At 46.1% G+C, this 21,231-nt stretch overlaps 2 protein-coding genes across 6 annotated transcripts in view; both read left to right on the top strand.

Annotated features, from left to right (window-relative positions):
* Positions 1 to 5,002, top strand: part of Shld1 (shieldin complex subunit 1) — a 127,976-nt gene extending 122,974 nt beyond the window's left edge. For all 4 annotated transcript variants that reach the window (XM_013070721.3, XM_021255039.2, XM_021255038.2 and 1 more), the window contains 2 exons: positions 4,411 to 4,457; positions 4,911 to 5,002. The gene's annotated coding sequence lies outside the window, so the exon portion shown is untranslated. The remainder of the gene's footprint in view (positions 1 to 4,410; positions 4,458 to 4,910) is intronic.
* Chgb (chromogranin B) overlaps positions 1 to 12,815 on the top strand; it is a 45,544-nt gene extending 32,729 nt beyond the window's left edge. The window contains exons 1-5 of one of the 2 annotated variants that reach the window (XM_004840789.4): positions 463 to 932; positions 4,411 to 4,457; positions 4,911 to 5,004; positions 9,419 to 11,169; positions 12,503 to 12,815. In XM_004840789.4, coding sequence (XP_004840846.1) covers positions 884 to 932; positions 4,411 to 4,457; positions 4,911 to 5,004; positions 9,419 to 11,169; positions 12,503 to 12,580 — 2,019 coding nt within the window. In that variant the 5' untranslated portion in view covers positions 463 to 883 and the 3' untranslated portion in view covers positions 12,581 to 12,815. Of the gene's footprint in view, positions 1 to 462; positions 933 to 4,410; positions 4,458 to 4,910; positions 5,005 to 9,418; positions 11,170 to 12,502 lie in introns of those variants that run through there. The other variant, XM_087188678.1, reaches the window with a different exon arrangement.
* The last annotated feature ends 8,416 nt before the right edge of the window (positions 12,816 to 21,231 follow it).

The following is a 21,231-nucleotide window of genomic DNA, read 5'->3' as shown; positions in this document are numbered from 1 at the left end:
CTGGCTGTTTGTATTCCCAGCTAACTCAAGCCTTAATCACAGAAAGTGGTTGTGTCCTGTTGATTCTGCAGAGTGGATCGGGGAACTTGAAAAGTAGAGATAGAAGAAGGGGACTTTTATAACATACCTTTCTCCACCGTGTACTTTTAAAAAATGTGAATCTGTTATGTACGTGGGGGGGTACAAATAGTAGATGGATGGATAGATACAAAGACTAGAAGTTAGAAGAAACAGCAGGCCTGAATTCTTAGGCTGCACCGGAGAATTTTTGAAGTCCCCGCTCCCCCTCTCCTCGACCCTAATCGATTGTGTAGTCCTCTCTGGTTAGCAGGAATCTTTTCCTCAGCTAGTAGAGAGGACGCAAGGCAGACCTAGCCATGCACGTACTCAGCAGAGCCACACACGTACGCACACGGCCTCAAACACGTTTCTATATTTGAAGGAGAGTGTGGGGAGAGGGAGACGGAGGCCAAGCTTGGGCAATCTAAGGTGGCCCTCCCGCCTCTCTCCTGCTTCAGACCTGCACGTCCTCCCATCTCCCTTCCCTTCCCGTTGCTTCCTGCGCCTTTCTGCCCACCAGCTCTCCAGACCCTGCTCGCCCTGGTGCTAGGACTGGCGTAAATTTCCGCCCACTCGCGCTGCGCCCTGAGGGCTGTTTCGTGACGTCAGGCTGAGCGAGGGGGCGCCTCCTCCCGGCTGCTTGCCCCTCCAGGCCTCGCGGCCCCCGCCTGCCCTTTAAAAGAGTGAGGCCTGCGCCAACCGCGCCACACCGCGGGGACAGGACGCACCGCTGGCTTCCCGGAGCACGTCCATCTCGCCTTCCTGCCGCATCCTGACCACCTTCCTTCTGCATCCCGCTTCTCCGGTTCAGCCGGGCCGGGCCATGCAGCCGGCAGCGCTTCTTGGCCTCCTGGGAGCCGCAGTGCTGGCCGGTGAGTGGGCGCGAGGGGCGTTCAGCACCGCGGACAGCGCCGAGTCCGACTTCCCGCGGCTCCCGGCTTGGGGCCGGCGGATGCTGGGAAAAAGGGAGGGTTGCTAGAGAGGTACTTCATTTCTTCTCTTCCTTGGGTGTTTTCCTTGGAATAGCCACCATCACCTCGCCCCCCCCCCCCATTTGACTTGAAAAACCCCAGAAGGCTTCCTAGACCAGCCGGGAGAATCTCGGTCTTTTCGGACCCGAGCTTTCCATGTCTCCTTCCGAGGGAAACCCAGGTTTCCTGCTCACTTCTAAAATGTCACACGCTCTCGCTATCCATCTATTTCTTTTTCTTTTCTTTTTGGTACCGGGGATTGAACTCGGGTCCTTGCGCTTGCAAGGCAGGCGGCAGAACCACTGAGCTAAATCCCCAGCCCTCGCTATCCATCTAGAGATGCTGTTGCGGTCAGATTCCTGTTGGCTTTTCATAGCCAGATAACCACAGAGGCCGGGACACATGCAGTAAGGTATTAGTTGACAGCCACGCAATTTCCTTTAATATTAGTATTACCATTATTATATAAATATAATGAGGCAACACTAAGTCTTGTATGTATACAAGATACACCTTTTTTCATGTGTTCTTATGTGCATGCATTCATATATTTGTGGACCGGTTTGATATATTTCTGCTTTATATTTCCACATCTGGAGAGAGGTAATTTCACATTCAAATCAATTTTTCAGTTATGAATGCAAACTGTACTAGATATTTTGACTTTGTACTCCCAGGAAAATAACTAGAGTATAAAATAACCACAGGGGCTGGGGATTTAGCCCAGTGGTTCCGCCGCCTGCCTCGCAAGCGCAAGGACCTGAGTTCGATCCCCGGTACCAAAAATAAATAAATAAATAAATAAATAAATAAATAAATAAATAATAAAATAAAATAACCACAGAAGTGTCTCTGGAGTAGTAAAAAAAAATTGTTCTTGTCAATTTGGGAGAATGAAAATTTAAGTATACATGTTTGACAGTTTCTCTTTATGTATGGAAGATTGGGAGATTAATCTTTCAATCTATTCTGAATCTCAAAGAAATGATCTCTAAATATGTGTGTGTGTGTGTGTGTGTGTGTGTGTGTGCATCGAAGTAACTACAGTCTTGAGACTACTGAGACATAAGTATACCAACACCACATGAAACAAGGTTTTCCTTGGCTGTTTAATGACTTATAGAAAATTGTTTGCTCCTGAGATTAACATTCCTAAATAGGATTGAGATATTGGATAAGAAGATATTACTAACACCAATTAATGAATCAAAAATGTTGAGAAAAAAAATGAAAGCCAATGGTAATTTATTTTATTGCAAGCAACATCCATTCAGAATTTTTAAAATTTTTTGTCATTATTACAAATTGCTAATAAACATTCTCCACTTAATTAAAGAAAACCAAATAAATAATTTAGAATTATATCTGGCCAAAATATTTTCAGCAAGGAATTGCTTAAGAGACCAAAAGGATACTGTACATTGTGTAATAGACCACAGAAACAGTGACATTTGTATTTAACTATGGTGGTAAAATACTTACAGAGTTCTTACATAAAAGAATATTTTAATAAAGGTTCATATTGGAATATCAGCTAAAATGGAGATGTGACATTGTTTTAAATTTTTTTCTATTGAGCTATAACTCACATATCATTAAATCTACCCTTTCATAGTGTATGATTCAGTGGTTTATAGTACATTCTCAGATTGTAACCATCTCCACTGTCACACTTTAGAACATTTTCATACCCCAGACAGATACCCGTGGTCATTACCACTCACCTCCCCACTTCCCACCCCCAGCCCCTGGCAATGAAACATGATAGCCTTCAAGTAGAGTTCGTTCTTTAGCAAAATCACAGGGCTGGGGAAAACCTCAGGAAACAATCTACTTCATTTCATACCCTTAAGAGCTTTTACAGGGAGAGGCACACCTTCTATGGTAGCTACTGTGCACTTTAAAAATGAACATGTGTGAAGTAGCCACATAATATCCATGTAATACTTGGTAAGATGATTTTTGCCATCCAGATCTCGCCTGTCCTGAATTTTAGGAGGGGGCGGGGGATGTAGCTCAGTGGCACAGCGCCTGCCTCACAAGCACAAGGTCCTGAGTTCAATCCCTGCTACCAAAAAAAAAAAAAAATTTTTTTAGGAGGAACTTGGGAGTCTTCATAGCTTATTAGTAGAGGGATTTATTTAATCTATTTTGCAGCTATGTTTTCAAGCTGGGATCCAACCTTAATAGTTTTATGAGATATTAATAAATTCAAGATATTCTCAGATTTATTATATAATCTGACGTTTTTTTGGTGTTTTGATTACTTTACTTTTAACGTGAGCATTCAATTTTTTCTTCCTTTCCACAAAAACAGGTTAAACTACTTTAGGGTAATCAGCATACTGTGCTTTAGTTATTACTTTGCCATCACAAATTCTATTGGGAGAAACACAGTGGCCTTGAAGAGCTCACTGAGATGTATGCTGTGCTCTACAAGCAGGCTGTTCTTCCTTTACACCAAGAAGGCTCTTAAGAGCCCTGATCAGAGAAATGTGCTGTTCTATAAAAACAAATGTAAACTACAATTTGTGTAGAATAGCAAAAAAAAATTCTCTTCCCCTAAATCTGCTGTTATACTTTGGCAGTATCAGTAGTTAATAAAAGCATCTATTTTACATTTGTGACCAGAAAAGGGAAAGTATTAGCATGAAACTGCATTGTCAAAGAAGGTTTGCTAAAGCTGGAATTTTTAAAAGATATTTTTGCTTATTAGTAAGCAATTCTCTGAATTATGTCTTTACAGAGGAGTTTATAGATTTCAGACTGAAAGAGGAGTAAGTTTAAGAGGATTTTGGGGGGAACAGGAATAGGCAGAGGTAGCCACAGATGTGTACCCATTTGGAGTAGATACAGGACGATTGAGGGGGCATTTTGCTTCTATTTCAATTTTGTTCTAAACTTTTTGTTGATAAAAAATAAACTTTTAAATTGAAGTGTAATATATAGAAAACTGTACAGATTATGAGTATACAGCTTAATGATTTTTTCACAAATTTAGGACATGTCTGCAATTAGCACCCAGATCAAGATAGGGAATGTTACCAATACCCAAGGAGCCTCCCTTGTTTGAGATCTGGAGTTGATTTAGACTGAATGCAAGATAGCATTTATTCCAAATATGTTTAAGACATTGCTAGGTGAAAACAACTGTGTATATCGATGTGTGGACATCTGTGGAGGTGTGGGCGTGTGTGTACCCATGTGTGTATGTGCACCAGGGGCAGTTATGGTCTCTGCAGCAATTGTTCCTAACTACCTAACTGCTGAGTTCACTCTCTGCCCCCTCTCCAAGTGGAATGAGATGATTTTGTGCATTTGAGTCACCTGGCCTCTAGAACCAGCTCAAGCTGTCTTCCATTCTTTTTCTCCCTCAAAGCGGTCAGCTCTGTGCCCGTGGATAACAGAAACCACAATGAAGAAGTGGTAAGTTGAAGCATTAGTCTAGAATCTAGACTTTGTCTGGGCTCTAGATTCTTCCATACCCTATCATACCAAACCGAATACACACAATGCTGGGTTTTCACTCAGAAGGAATAGGAGCAAGGATGCCTCTCCCAGTCTGAGGTCTCACATCCCTCCTGGAGGGCCTAGTGTCCCCGAGCATAGCTGTGATATCACAGCAGTCTCTCTCCAATCTGTTCAGAAGTGGGTGTTTATTTCCCTTCTCGAGGTAATCACAGCTCAGTGCCTCCTTGCACCATCCTGTGTAGGACTAGGGCCTTGGGAGGCTTTACTGCAGCCTTGTGAGCCTGAGTCTCTGCCCTAAGCATCCTACATCAGCACAAGTCACAGACTAGCCTCTCCGGAAGCAGCTCTGGGTTGAGTCAGAGTCATGATGACGCCAGCTTCTCCAGCCCACTTTTGTGTTTTGCCCAGGTGACTCGCTGCATCATCGAGGTTCTCTCAAATGCACTGTCCAAGTCCAGTGTTCCACCCATCAGCCCCGAGTGCCGGCAAGTCCTGAAGAAGAGTAAGTGTCACTGTGCACAGACCCTTGTCACTGCATGATCTCAGCTCCTGCTCCCTCCACTTCCCCTCAAGTGAGCTCGGAGACATCCCGGGTGTTGGCTGACTAGGCTAGAACTTGGGGAGACAGAAATTGGTCTTCTAGTCGTTGCTCTACTTCTTAGTAGCTGTGTGGCCATGGGGAAGACTCCTTTCCTCTCTGGGCTTCTTTATTCAAAGTAAAATGAAGGAGGTGAGCTTAATGATAGTCTGTCAATTCTTAAATTCCTTGGACTCATATTTTCGATTTTTATTTTTGTTTCATTTTATGGTACTGGAGATTGAACCCAGGACTTTTACACTGAGCTACTTTCCTAACCCTTTTTATTTACTTTTGATTTGAGACAGGGTCTCATTAAGTCATTAAATTACCCAGCTGGGTTCAACCTTGTAACCCTCCTGCCTCAGCCTCCCAAAGTGCCGGGATTACAGGAGTGCATCTGCACTCCCAGCATAGTTTAGAATTTTAGAACAGGCCTCCATGTGGGTGGAGGGAGGTATGGAAAGTGCTTGTTTGTGAATAGAGGAGGAGGAGGGGCTGGTTGTGGGGGTCTTGGAATATAAAAGGATAGAGTAACACCTCTTGGTATTTAAATATTGCCTTGGAATTTGAGTTGAGTAAAAATGCTGTCTGTTTGGGCCGAACAGAACTCATTTCTGGGCCACCAGTTTGCAACTTCTGTGCAGTTTTAGTCCTCTCTCTCTCAGCAGTATGTCATAAGTGAACCGAAAGACTCGAGCTTTGGCCAACAGGATGGATGAATTCCTCCCCGAGGCTTTGGCCCCATTCTGAACCCATCTCCACTTGCACGCTTCCCGTCAGCTCACACTGAGCCAGTGAGCATTTGGGCAGAAGGGAAGAGTCAGTGTTTTACTGCTGGAAGAGACTTCAGTGAATACATAGTCCCATTTCTCAGTGGGTGTAAATCAGACCTCTCTGACCAGGGCTGACTCGGTCATCTTTGAAGCATGACAAGGATGAAATATGCATTTTTCCCCTGTTAACTTGAAAGTAAGGGTGAGCTTCACACCTTGGTTTTACAGATTGACAGTGACTGTGCGCTGCTAATCACAGCCCTGTTCCAATCTCACCTGCAAGGGCTTAACGCTAAATTTAGGAGCAAGTGCTAAGCCTCAGGCCGAGATACTACAGGCAGTATACCATTAACTGAGAAAAACCAACAAACTTCTGTTCCTGACACTTCTGAGCCACACACACCGGCAGACGGTAGGAAAGGGCACAGGGCTTCTGTTCTGGAGGCTGAGATCCTGTCTAATAAGTTCTCCTTCAGCCCCTTAGCTCAGGATGCTATCACCAGAGACCGGGCAGCTTCTACAAACATTTGTTTCTCACAGTGGTAGAGGCTAGTGTGCAAGATCAAGGTGTCTGGTGAGGCCCACTTCCTGGCTTTAGACTGCCACCTGTTCACTGTACCCTCGCACAAGCTCACATCTCTTCTACCTAGCACCAACCCCACCACTGGGGCTGTTCATGGCCAAAGTATCTTCCAAAGGTCCCACCTCCCAGTACCACTGGGCACGAGGACTCCACATATGAATGTGGAGGTAACGCACACAGCCTCCCTGCTTACCTGTGCCCATGTGCTAGCCCTGCACCCATGCTATACACAACATCCGGGCTTTCGACAGGTCAGCCTGCCCTCAGGTACCTGGATGTGGAAGTTCAGGTACTTTCCCATTGCCTCATAAACATGAGACTGTTATTATCACACGAGGCCAGGCTTTAAATAGTACAGGACAGTCCTCTATTTTCTGGATTTTGTTGTTGTTGTTTTGAGGCAGGGTCTCCCTTTGTAGTTCAGGCTGTCCCTGAACTCACTGTGTAGCCCAGGCTGTCCTCAAACTCTTGGCAATCCTCCTGCCTCTGCCTCCTGAGTGCTAGGATTACAGGCATGAGCCACCAGGCCTGGCGCTTTTCTGGATGTTTTGATAAAACAGATCAATTGTCTTCCCTTTTGTAAAAATCAGTTCGGAAATGACTCATCAGTGCCATTTGATACAAATATAAGAAGAGCCAAAATATAGTTTCAAATTTCCTAGTAACAAAATTTAAGAAGTAAAACAGGTAAAAGTATTTTCAATAATATATTTTATTTTTATACAATATATTTCATCTAATGTTGAATATATATGAATGTATCTGTACTATTTATTTATTTTATTTTATTTTTTTGGTACCAGAGATCGAACTGAGGACCTTGCGCTTGTGGGGCAGGTGGCAGAACCACTGAGCTAAATCCCTGGCCCACCTGTACTGTTTATTTAATGTATAAAAATATTATCATTTTGCACAGCTAAAGACTACAAGGAACTGAGCAAAAGAGGGGAAAAGAAAATGCTGTGAAACAGTGGGAGACAGGGAAGAGAACCAGTGGGGAGAGCAAGCTAAGCAACAGAGAGACCTATAAGACTCAGAACATAGTTGGTCCCACAATGACTGCACCAGAAATAGAAAAGAGCCAACCTAATAGTCCAAGAAATTAATTTTGGTAGGTGCTTGAATACATATTAAATCTTGCAAAGCCATCTTTGCTTCTGTAAATGAATAGGATTTGAACTAAGTACAGAACCAAGTTGTTTTGCTCTGGATAAAAAGCAAGTGATGCCAGAAATTACATTATCAGTTTAATTTGTTGTACATCTGGTGAACATTAACATACCTAAAGCAAATCAAAAGTCATGAGAAAATTGCTAGGATAATCCAACACCTCAAGATCAGAAGTCTTGATCACACTGTGTCAACAATAAGCTATGCTAATTTTAATTTAGAATATTTTACTTTTTGGAAAATTCTTCTGAAAAAGACCAGCATTTAATGAAACAATAGTTTGATTATGACACCTACTAAGTAAACTTTTACTAAATTGTAGGCACTCCATAAAATCCATTATAGTATGAAATTAATAGAATACTCAATTTTATGTAAATGAGTAGAAAAATATTCTTGGTAAATAATTTTCTGAAATTAAGATTTGTTCTTACATTATAGAGAAAAAAATATTATCATTTCAACATATAGTCAGTACAGAAAATTATTGAGACATTTTACATTCCCCCTCCCACCCATGACGTTTTGGGAAGCTGGTGTGTATCTTACCTGCGTTGGCCACAGTTCAAGTGCCCCATAGCCACAAAGGGCTGGTGGCTGCTACAACGGACAGTGTGGACATTCAGCGACCTTGGCTTCAGGCACCCTGTCTGTTCACTGACACAAGAAACCCAAGCCTTCCCAGCTAACAGTGGAGAGAGTGTCAACTGAGTGTCTCCTTTCATGGGTGCCCTTGAGTTATGGAGAACTTAGTGAAAGAGCTATTGATATTTGCAAAAGATAGGAGAGAACAGCAAAATATCAGTTACCTCATCTCCTGCTGACTCATGGAACACAGCTCAGGATACTACCGTTTATCCTTAACATCAAAAATACATGGAGAAGGGCTGGGGATTTAGCTTAGTGGTGCCGTGACTGCCTTGCAAGTGCAAGGTCTTGAGTTCAATCCCTGGTACTGGGGGGGAAAATTTACAAATACCTGGAGAGGGTGGGACCTACATGCAGGTCCTTTCTATGGCCATGCAGTTTTCTCAGGGAGGAAATCGAAGCCATCTTATCAATTTGTAATGCATCATCAGGCTATTTGTTGTCCAAACACCACAAAGTGTACTTACACAAACAAAGACAGCCGTGACTTCATCAGGTGATATAATCTTACAGGCCATCATGGTACAAGCTGTCTGTTGTTGGCTGAAACATGCAGCCCTGCAGCCCATGACTGTTCTGAGATCAGTTGTCATTTGCTGCTAAGTTGAGTCAACATAGTGAATGGATGATAAAGTCTGATAAACAAATAATTAAATTTTAAATCTTCCTTTGTCTCTTGATATTTCCCTTTTGGCTACTTAACTTTAGCTAGGTTATAGTTAGAGCCATTCACATGATGCTAACTTTTTTTTACCCTACTTATAGTAAATATGGAAAGAATGATCTTGAATTATACCACTGAGTCTCAATGTGCTCCATGTCTGCAAGTAAAGGGGATTGGACTGGATGAATTCTAAGATTTCTTCTGGTTCTAAATTCTAACATTTCATAAATATGTATCTGGATTTCAAAGAGATCATTGATCTCTGAGTGTTAGGCTGGTTGGGTGTTATGAAAATTTAAAAATATAGAGAGCTTATCATTAGTTTTAAGCTATGTCAAGGAGCTCCCATAGTATTTGCGTCTAACAGGAATGTGAGTATATTCTTTATTCACTTAAACAGTTAATAAAGACCCAGGATTTGCAGTGGTTTACCAAGGCGGGTACTTGTTGAACCCGAGCATCTCTGAGGTTATATTTACTCTGCTGTTTTCATTATAGGTGGAAAAGAGGTCAAAGATGATGAGAAAAGTGAGAATGAAAACAAAAAGTTTGAAGTAAGATTGTTAAGAGACCCAGGTGATGCCACAGAAGCCCACAGACTCTCCAGCAGGGAGGAAGCTAGAGCCCCAGGGGAGGTAGACACTCAAGGCCAGACAAAGACTGACAGGGAGAAATGGGAAGAGGGAAGCAAACACAGCCAAGAGGGCATGGATGAGTCTTGGGGGAGTCTCTATCCCTCCAAGGACAATGGCCAAGGATCTGAAGAAGCCAAGGTACACTATTCTGAGAAGAGCGAGAATGAGGGCAGGGAGGAAGAAGAGGGAGAGGACCATCAGAAAGGGGAGCATGGGGAAGATGCCAGTGAAGGGAGGCACACTGAAGAGGCAGGAGAGACACAGAATGCCCTTCTCAACAAAAGAAGCCAGGCTTCAGCCAAGAAAAAAGAGGAGTTGGTGGCCAAATCAGATACCCACTCTGCTGGGCTCCCTGAGAAGACACACAGCGGGGAGAAGAGCAGCCAGGAGAGTGAAGAGGAGGTGAGAAGCCAGGAGAAATCCCCTCAAGAGTCTCACAGCCAACCTCGGAGCCAGGAAGAATCGGAGGAAAGTGAGGAAGATGCTACCTCTGAGGTGGCCAAACGACACATGAGGCCCAGACATCACCATGGGAGGACCAGGCCTGACAGGTCCTTTCAAGAAGAGAATCTTCCTTCTGAGGAAAAGGGACAGGAATCTAAGGAGGCAAACATGGCCATGACCAGTTTAGAACAGAGAGACCACCACTCTACCCATTATCAGGCATCAGAGGAAGAACCTGAATATGAGGAAGAAGCAAGGGGTTATCCAGGTGTCCAGGCTCCTAAGGACCTGGAGGGTGGACAATACATGGGCAGAGGAAGTGAGGAGTACAGGTCTCCAAGGCCTCACAGTGAGGAGAGCTGGGAGGAGGAGGACAAGAGAAACCGCCCCAGCTCAGAGCTTAACAACTTAGTGCAGGGATATAGTGAAGGGAGTGAGGAAGAGAGGGTCCATGAGGCAGGGAAGGGACACCATTACAGAGGGAGAGGAGGGGAACCAGGTGCCTATTCTACTCCTGACACCACAGAAGAGAAAAGGTTCTTGGTTGAAGGACATCATCATGTTCAGGAAAGTCAGATGGACAAGGCAAGGAGACATCCACAAGATGAGTGGCAAGAACAGGACAGAAATTACCTCAATTATGGTGAGGAAGGAGCCCAAGAAAAGTGGCAGCAGCGGGAGGACCTCCGAGACCCTAGAGAAAACAAGGAGGACGATAGGCTTCAAGACAAACAATATGTCTCCCATCACATCACTGAAAAGAGGAAGAGATTAGGGGTGCTGTTCAACCCATACTTTGACCCGCTCCAGTGGAAGAACAGCCATTTTGAGAGAAGAGACAACATGGATGACAATTTTCTTGGCGGTGAAGAAGAAAATGGGCTGACCTTGAATGAGAAGGCTTCCTTCCCAGAATACAGCTATGACTGGTGGGAGAAAAAGCCCTTCTCTGAGGATGTGAATTGGGGATATGAGAAGAGAAGCTTCCCTAGGGCTCCCAAACTGGACCTGAAAAGGCAATATGACAGGGTGGCTGAGCTGGACCAGCTCCTTCATTACAGGAAGAAGTCAGCTGAATTCCCCGACTTCTATGACGCCGAGGAACAGCTGAGCACACGCCAGGAGGCAGAAAATGAACAGGAAGGGGCTGACCATCTGACGGAGGAAGAGGTACAGAGTAGGGATTTTGTTTAAAATTAACTTATGATGATTAAGGTTAATATGCTGTGTTCAACATTATCTGATAATAATGGGGAGAGACTGGCGTTTTTCACCATGAGAATGTAGCCCTAGTAACTGAGGGGAGGCCACTTCTGCGGTTGACTTCCACCCACCGTGTAGTTGTATTCCACTTCCCTGGCCTCCGCTCTCTATGGTAGTATTTCTCTACCTCGTTTGCACATTGGAATCAGTTAGAGAGCTGGGAAAATTCCCACGTATAGGGTCCACCCCATGATTCTGTCTAATCAGTACTGGGTGCTGCCTGATATTTCAAAGATCCCAGTGATTCCAGTGTCCAGCCAACACTGACAAGCACTGTTCCCGAGTCTTCTTGATCATTTGACTGATCACTACCCTTCTGTGTAGGAAGATCAGGCAACACAGAAATCAGTTGTTTCGGCCTGTATTAGTTTATGTCCTACTACAATAAGAATTTACATCTGGAAAAGAGAATATTATCAAAGCTGTACCTTCCCAACCAATGTTTTATTTCTAATACTGATTATGTTGGTCGTTGGTTCTCAAACTTGAATGTGCTTCAGAATCATGTGGGTTTTCTAACCTTCAGGGGTTGTGATTCAGTAGTTTTTGGGTGTGTCTTAATCACTTCTCTGAGACACAATACCTGACACCCACCACTTAAAGGAGGAGAAGTTTATGTGGCTCATGGTTACAGACCATGGTTGACCGGCTCCATGGCAGAAATGGCCTGGCAGAGGGGTGGAGTGGAGGAAAGCTGCTCACACCATGGCAGCAAACACATAGCGGGAGAAGGGAAGCACCGGGAGGGAGACGCACCCTTCCGGGTCACATCCCCAGTGAGCCCCACTTCCAACAGCATGGGCAGCTGCTGAACTTACCAGTGCATGAACCTAACAACGAGTGCAGTGCCCCCCATCTAATCACCTTTCCAGAAGCCCCACCTCTGAGCTAATGAGAGTTTGGGAGAACATTCTAGATCTACACCTTCCCCAAGGTCGGCCCCAAGAATCTGCATATTTTTTTCTTTTGGTACCAGGGATTGAACTCAGGTCCTTGCGCTTGCGCAGCAGGTGGCAAAACCACTGAGCTAAATCCCCGGCCCAAGAATCTGTATTTTTGACAAGTTCCTTGGGGTTACTGAAGCTGTCAGTCTGGGGATCCCCCCTCGAGAACACTGATGAAGGTTGACTCATGTGGCCTCTAAACATACCTAAAATTTCCTTGCTACTTATACTGTCTCAAACAAAAGCAATATAAAGTGACCTGGAACCTCATGTCTCCCCTTTTCTATATTTTTCAGGAGAAACAACTTGAAAACTTGGCTGCGATGGATTTGGAATTACAGAAAATAGCTGAGAAGTTTAGTCAAAGGGGCTGATGGTTGCTTGAACGACCAACATTTTCAAGAAATAGCCCTTATATTACCTATTTTCTACCACTTTGCTCAAAGACACCATTTATTTACTCAGTCAGAAAGTAGAATTTACTATTCCTTAACGTTTGACACAGTTGGAAGTGTCCTTGATTTTTGCCAGAATGCTATGAAAACATGAATAGCATGACCTGTAGAATATTCTTTCTTGCAAAATAGACATATAATATGCTTGCGACAATGACTGTGCTGCTGTCTTTCATAATATGTTTGTCTAAGTTTGAAATAATGAAAGATTCACCTAGACCAAAAGCATCATGCTTCTCAGCCTCCTTTGGGCTAACTGGGAGGGGGTGTGACTTTCATATCCATTCTTTAAACTTGAAAGATGGTACTAGGATTTGTTGGTCTTTGGATGCATAACAAAAAAAAAGCAAGGGCTGGGAATTTAGCTCAGTAGCGCTGTGCCTGCCTCACAAGTGCAAGGTCCTGAGTTCGATCCCTGGTACCGGAAAAAACAAACAAACAAAAAAACATGATGTTTCTAGTATGACTATCTTAATAACCATTGTAATCCCAGCACTCAGGAGGCTGAGGCAGGAGGATCTCCATGAGTTCAAGGCCAGCCTGGGCTACATAGAGTTCTGGGCCAGCCTGAACTACAAAGGGAGACTCTGCCTCAAAAAGAAAAAAAAAAAAAAAAAAGAGCAATCTGTCCTAAGTAAAACAATACACAGGATATAAACAGAAAGATATCGGGGGAAAAATTTTTGCTGCAGCAGACTGAGTGATTAGACTTGAAGAATAGTTTCAATAATTGTAAGGTATTACTTTAAAGAGCCCATAAGCTGGGAGGCTGGGGCTCAGTGGTAGAGCACTTACCTAGCATGTGCTGGGCCTGGATTCAGTCCCAGTGCTGAGAGGGATGAGGGAAGGAAGTGTGAAAAGGCAATGCAGCCACCCCTCATGATTAGTCTGGCACCGCAGTGGATGACTATAGTTCCAGCTGCTTGGGAGGCTGAAGCAAGTGGATTGCTTGAGCCCAGGAGTTAACTCACAGACCAGCTTAGGCAACACAGTAAAACCTCATCTCAATAAGCTGGGCCTGGTGGCTCATGCCTGTAATCCCAGCACTCGGGAATCTGAGGCAGGAGGATTGCCACAAGTTTGAGGCCTGCCTGGGCTACATAGTGAGACCCTCAAACAAAACAAAACAAAAGCGCAAGGACCCGAGTTCAATCCCCGGTACCAAAAAACAAAAACAAAAAAACCAAAACCAAACCAAACCAAAACAAAACAAAAACCCCTCATCTCAAGAAAAATTAAAATTACAAAATCCTCTAAACTGTGGAGTTCTATAGAGCTCTAGGAGTAGCCAGCCAGGGACCATTTTCCCCAGGAAAAAAAGAAAGGCTGGATAATAGGAGGTGCTCCGGACTGGGAGTCGAACTCCTGGTCCACCCGGACAGATCCGTGGCCCCTTCCTCCAGGCTTGTGCCAGTTCCACCCTGTAAGAAGATGGAGCTCTGACTCTGTCAGCAAGCGGAGCAAGTCACTTTCCCTCTCTGAATCCCAGGTTTGCCAGTAAAAGAAAGAGCTGTGGCACTGGGTTGCTACAAATGTGATAGGAGTTCGTGCAAAATACTGGGCACAGTGCTTGGTATATGCCGACAGCAGAGGGGTGCTGGCTGCTGCCGCTGTGATCCCTGCAGCGTCTTATCACAAGGCAGTCGGACACTTCCTTTCCTCGCCTTTACCTCCCGCTATTCCTCGCCAGGAGTGTCGGCCTGTCATTCCTACTGTTTGGCACTGCAGGCAAAGAGCTGTTCTCTGGGAGGAGGCAAACGTGTAGGAACGTGGTGGACTTAGCCACCCAGAAAGTCCTGATGGTCCTTTCTGTGAGGTCAAGATTGACTGGGAGAATGTAACCAGATGCTTTCCAGGTGAGCTCCAGACAGACTTTCCTGGGTGAGTCGTGGCTTTATCAGACAGGAGCACGCTGATCAGTTTTGTGCTGTTGGCAGCAGATCGTTCTGACCTGAAAACATGTTTCTAGATAGCTGAGTGCTCACGAGTGCTCTCTCCCTTTGCCTTTCTGTCTGTCTCCCTGTCTCTCTCTCTGCCTCTCTCTCTCTCCTCTCCCCTCTCCTCACCGCCCTCTCTCTCTTCTCTCTCCCTGGGTCTCCTTTCCTGGCAATGGCACCGGGACTGGCTGCTTGCAGAGGCCAGTGAGGGGCACTGGAGGTAGCCCTCATCGTAGACAAGAGGCTTGACAGATAAATGCTCACCAGCTTCCCAGAGCTGCCAGGTCAAGGTACCCCAACAATGTGTCTTCGAACAACGCGGTCTCTCATGGTTCTGCAGGCCACAGGTCCAAAATCAAGACGCTGGCAAGGCTCGAGAGGAGTCCTTTCCTGCCTCTTCTGGCCTCTGGTGGCCCAGGTGCTCAGTGGCTGGTGGCAGCACCTGATCTCTGTCTCTTCTTCCCACGTGCCAGAGACCCCTGTAGTCAGGTTCCAGTACTCACCTGCCTAGTATATGATGCAGGCCTGACAAAAAAATACACTAAGAGACAGAAGAGAGAAAGCGGGGTGCCATCTCTCCACAGGGTGCGCTTTTGACAGAGGGACACCAGTGCTTTTGGATAAGGACTTGGCCTACCCCAGCAAGACTTCCTCTCAGCTAGGTACAGTGCGACAGCCCTATTTCCAAGTAAGGCCACATTCTGCAGTGTTGGGCTGGGAATTCCACATGTCTTGTTCCAGGTGCACAATTCAACCCATAACAAGGTAGGCCAGTTACTATGCCTGGGCTGGGAAACTTGGGGCACATATTCCACACTGCCCAGGTGCCCCAGCAGTGCCCTGCTTGCCAGTGTGCCCTTTATTGGCTGCTCTTACCTCCCTGGCCCATGCCCTCTGGCGATGTCACTGGTGTGTCCCAGGATCGCCTCCCAGTAAACCACTCTTCCTTAGAGTATCATCTCTGGGTTTGTTTCTGAGAGACCCTGAGCCCAAGAAATCAGCCAAAGCCAAGGCTCAGTCATAACAAAAAACGCAGCTGTAGTTGTCCTATGTGGGAGAAGCAAGCCCTTGTCTCACTACCTCCAGACACAGATGCTGGGAGACTTGAACACACACCCTGCACACTGCAGTTGGTCTCTGCCTTTGCTCTGACCACAGCCTGTTGGAAATCAAAATCACCTCCTAAATACAGAGAATTTGGGGGGCCTAAGATGAATAAGGGTTGATCTCATAGAAAGAGAGAAAGCAAATCACTGCAATGCACCAAATGTCAGCCTGGTGCACACGTGTGCATGCGTGTGCGCGCGCACACACACACACACACACACACTAATACAGTCATGCAGCCCTGAACAACAGGGACAGGTCCTGAGAAATGCGTCCTTAGGTGGCGTCGTCTTAGGGACACAGATGTATGGACTCAAACCTACGTAGTGTGGCCTAGGACACACCCAGGCTGCACTGTGAGTATCATTTATTGTGCTTAGAGCCATGATGAACAAAACAACAGGAGATTAAGTCTAGCACAAGAGAAAATGGTGCGGTCAAGAGATGCAGGCGACACATGGTGTGTGAGTATGAGGCTGCTGCTGGCATAACCCAGCCCAGTTTCACAGTGAGTTGGGTTTTTATAGCAGGAGTGTAATCTAAAACAATGACGATATACTGTAGTCAACACCTAAACCAGTAAATAGTCATTTATCAGTGTTGAGTATCACATCCCGTTGCACTTGGGTACTGTGTGTGTTGACTTTTATACCGTGGGCTGCACAGTGTTTCTATGAGCATCGCACAGTGTTGTGACGTTACAATGGCTGTGGCATCACTAGGCAACAGGAATGTTTTGGCTCCACTCTAATCTTCAGGACCACTGTCATATACACAGCCCGCTGAGACCGAGGTGTTCATAAGCAGCTCAGGGGCATTTATATTCACAGCGAAAACACTGAGTGGTCTGGAAAGGTCCTGTGAAGTTGACCTGATTTGGAAACAGGTCTCACCAAATGCAGTCAAGATGAGGTCATCAGGGAGGGCCATATCCAGCATGACTGGTGTCCTCATAGGAAGAGGACAACTGGGACACACACAGGAGAATGCTGTGTGAAGACAGACACAGGAGGCAGACACCATATGGTGATGGAGGTAAGGACAGCAGTGATGCTGCCACAAGCCCAGAGACACCTGGGTCACCAGAGGCTCCAATAGAAAAAGCAGGGAGGCTGCCCTGCCCCTGCCTGCAACTCTACAGTCTAGGAACCAGACACTCGGATGCATAGTGGGCCTCGCTGAGAATGTGCTTATTGATGGAAGACCTCAAGGACATGAGCCATGTGAACACCTTGGGGAAGGGCTTTACAGGCATGGGAATGGCAGGAGCAAAGGCCCTGAGGCAGGTGTGCTCAGCAGGTTTGAAGCAGAGCAAGGAGGCTGGGGTGGGGATATCACAGGAGGCAGCAGAAGCCAGATCACTGTGGGCTTTGTGAGTCCTGCTAAGGACTTTTGCTTTTGTGACTGTGGAGCTCTCAACAGGCCAACATGGTTTGCCTTACATTATAACAATACTGGCTGCTGGGCTGAGAGCAGGCTGGATGAGCCATGAAGGAGAGCACAGCACCAATCCTGACCAGCTGGTCATCACAATGGCTTGGCCCAGGGTGGTGGCACTGGGGGTGGGGGAAGTAGGCCAACTCTGGATCCATTCTGAGGCTGACAGGTGGGACCAAAGCATTCAGTGTGGCTGAGGGAACAAGAGGATGATGCCAGGGCTTGGCCTGCGCCTGGGAAAACAGATGGAGAAGGTGCAGGGGGGACTGGCACAGGAGGGAGGAGCTCAGGCCAGGGCAGCTGAGGCTGCAGAAGCGAAAGACAGGTGGAGTGCGGGGCCGGGGACAAGGCAGGGCCTATGCTGGGGGTGACATGGGGATTGTCCCCCGAGGTGACAGGGTGAGACCACCTAGTGCCGTGGCTGTTATCCAGGGCGGCCTCTGGCTGGGTCCGGGATCTCTAGTGCTTCGCAGCAGCTGAGGTTGATTAGCTCCAAAGCCCATGGATGCCAAATACAAATCTTACACATCCACCTAGTTGAAACACACTTTTAGCTATGTAGGGCCCACCCATGTCCCCGACACACACACACACACACACACACACACACAACTACATCCTGCACTCCTGTGCTGGTCACCTACTGCCTGCCGTCGATAACCTGGAGCCCTGAGGTTCTAAGACCCTCAGCCGCTCCCCCTAGACATACAGCACCCTTCAGTCCCCTCTCTTGGGGTCTACTTTTCCTCCCTGCTCTCCTCTGTGTGGCAACCCCGGTGAGTGGCAGGCCTCTGGACAGACTCCTGCTGGGATGAGTGTCCTCTCTTCCTCACACAAGCTGGTAGTATTGTGGGCAGCCAACAAAGCAGGTGTATGCTGCTGCCACCTTGTGGTCACGCCCTTTCTTTGATCAGCCCCCATGCCCCTGCATCACCCTGGGGAGCAAGGACAGTGACAAGACAGGGAAGAGGTACACAGCTGGGCTCCATCTTGGGCCAGGGTTCAGAGTCTCAGGAATGAGGGAGCAGCGAGAGACAAGGTAAGAGGGAAAGTGGGGACAGAGGGCAGGGAAACCAGGCAAGGAGAGGGGCTGCTGTCAGTGCTGTGGGTGGGCTCACAACCCTGCAGGAGCTCTGGGTTTCAAGCCAAAGCCGTGACTGCAGGCCAGCCCAAGCCGTCCCCACTGTGGCTGCTTCTGGAAGCTGCTCTCCTGTCCCTTCATCACTGAAGTCAGGGATCAGCAAACGCCTTCCTAAAGGGCCCTGTAGAAATACTTTAGGCTTGGAGGCCACACAGTCTCCGTCACAACTCTTCAGTTCTCTCCTGGCAGGATGTAAACCGGCGAGTGACTCTGCTCCCCTGAAACTTCATTTAGAAGTTTGAATTTCATGTAATTTTCACATGCTATAGAATTATTAAACAAAATTTTTTTCCTCTAACCACTTAAAAATGTAAAAACCATTTTTAATTTGAAGGCCAGCCCCTCCAACGGCAGTGGGCCAGATTTGGCCTGCTTTAAATCAATACTATTCTTATTTTTGTCTTCTTGAATCTCCCACCCAGTGGTTTTAGTTTACTTCATCGTATCTCCTACTTAGGGTCATTCACAGCAGATGGGAGGAACTAAAAGCCATGTTACCCACCTAAGTACTTGATTTTAACTGTGTCAATTTGAGTAACAAACACCCAGCTAAATTGGGTTAGCACAGTTCTGGGTGTGGCTGAAGGGATTTACTGAAGACAGAAGACCCACCCTGGGTGTGTGTGGTACCCACCAATAGGCTTGTCCTCTGAATGGAATAAAAGGGAAACAAAGAAGGAAGGCTCACTTCTGTTTCTTCCGAGGAGCTCCAGTCTACACCTTCACCTTGGACGTCATCTCTTGGCTTCCAGCCAAGACCCTTCAGACTTCTGTCTCAGACCCCTCAGCCTCCTGATGTGGACTCACATGGGACACCACTGAGCTCCAGGCCTTCGACTGGATCCCTCAGATCCCCAGGACACAGACAGCCCTTTTGCACTCTTCCACACCTGTCTTTGTGGGCGGCCATTGTAAGCCAATCTTACACGGAAGATTGCCAATTCTTAAGTATTTGTATATCTTGCATTAAATCTGTTTCTCTAGTAAGCACTAACTGATACAATTAGGGAAAGTCCTCCCAGAAAGCAAAGAATCCCTGCTATTTTCTCCATCCTCTGGGTTGATGTTCCCACTTTTCAAAGCTTCTTGGTTTAGGATGGTAACACTAAGTGTACAAACACCCGACAGATTACAACTGCCGATGTTTCAGAGCAAAATGGTGCCCTGTTACCTTTCTGTCCATGTGAAAATGAAATCTCAGAATCTCTCTAGTCTTGCAGAGCAGGCAGGAAATGGACCAGTGTGGTGTCAGGACACATCACAGGACTGGCTGGAGGCCAGCGTGTATTGCACACCCATCAGTTTGGTGATAACAAATAAGGCTGCTCCAGGGCAGGTCCTCATGTTCGTCCTTTCTCCAAAAACCATGGTGGGTCAGTGGAGCAAGAGGGGCATGTACGTTGGAGACCTGGGCAGTGTGACTACTGTGGCCAAGATCGTGTGGCCACGTGTCTACCAGTATTGAAGATCCCCTGATCTCACTCTCAGGAGACCATTCCATCACTGGCCGCAAGAGTTCCTGAATGGAAACAAGTATTTGTTCACAAACAGAAGCATTTGTGAACAGAGGTATCACGGTATTTCATATTATTCTTGCAATAGGTACAACCAATGCTTTAAAACATAATGAAAACACTCCCGATGTCTTTGTTTCACATATTCAGACCAAAATTTTAGCTTTTCTACATACAATCAACAAATGATTACCCAGTAAGATTTGCTTCATACAGTCTGAGTGCACCTCTAAGCGAAAAACACCCTTTTAATGGGCACTACATGGTATACTGCCAAGTATCCTAGTCCAGTGGAGAAATGGGATGGATATTACAAAACGACTTTTGTCTTTTCCTTTCTGACTGCTACCCACTGAAGTGCTATTCCTCATAACTCTCCATGTAACCGTTACCCAAAGTGAATGTTCATTTTATTTTTTTAAAATTTTATTTTATTGGTACATTTTAGGTGTACAATATAATGACATTCATCATTGGAAATCTGCACCTTTACATAATCTCTCTTGGTTCTTATTTTTTTCCCCCTTCCCCTGCCCTCCCTTCAACCCTCCATCCATCCCTATTTACAAAGATTTTGTTTCCATTTTTTCATTTTCTCATATTAATTCCATGAATGTTCATTTTATATCACACAAGACAAAGACATTCTACATTGAGTTGGGTGTGGTGTTGCATGCCTGCAATATCAGCACTCTGGGAGGCTGAGCCAAGAGGATTGCAAATTCCAGCCCAGCCCCACCAATTTAGTAAGACTCTCAAAGTACAAAATACAAAAAAGGGCTGGGGATGTAGGACAGTGTGAAGGCCTTAAGTTCAATCCTCAGTACCAGTGTGTGGGTGGGGGGGTAGGGTCCTTTACTTAGCTGCACCCATGAGGGAACACAGCAGTGTTTCTCAAGGGGTGGCTCCCAGGCCAGCAGTACCAGTATTACTTGGAAACTTAATGAAAATTCTATCTCACCCCAGACCCTCCGAATATGAAAAGCAAGACAAAGGCTTGGCAACCTGTTTAACAAACCCACTAGGGGATTCTAAATTTTTAAGTGCTAAGTTTGCAAGACTGTTTGTGAGCCACTGAATTAAGACATCCAGATGAGAAAAAAAATGTTAACTTTTGCTGTAGGTGCTGGTGAAGAGTCTGTAAGTCACCGGGGGCAGCTATATGGCCACACAGGGCCTCTGTGGCTCGAACCTCAGCTCCTCCCTCAGGGACCCATGCAAAGGATTTCAGGAATTGACCAGGACTTAGAAACTGGTTGAGTCACAGGTAGGATTTGATGGGGACCGATGCACACCAGCCACCACTCGATGTCACCTGAGCTCATGGCTTTGTGTCCTTGACGTGCTGGACTGGCTGGGTGTGAGTGATGGCTTTGGTACGTGCCAGGGGCACCACTCCACGTGTGTGCTCCATGACAGACCGTGTGCCAAGGC

This window comes from Heterocephalus glaber, unplaced genomic scaffold, assembly GCF_053883595.1.
Source record: "Heterocephalus glaber isolate CG9 unplaced genomic scaffold, H.glaber_assembly_v1.0 deba00001532, whole genome shotgun sequence".
NCBI lineage: Eukaryota > Metazoa > Chordata > Mammalia > Rodentia > Bathyergidae > Heterocephalus > Heterocephalus glaber.
Note: the sequence above shows the minus strand (reverse complement) of the source record. Positions and strands in the feature narration are given on the sequence as shown.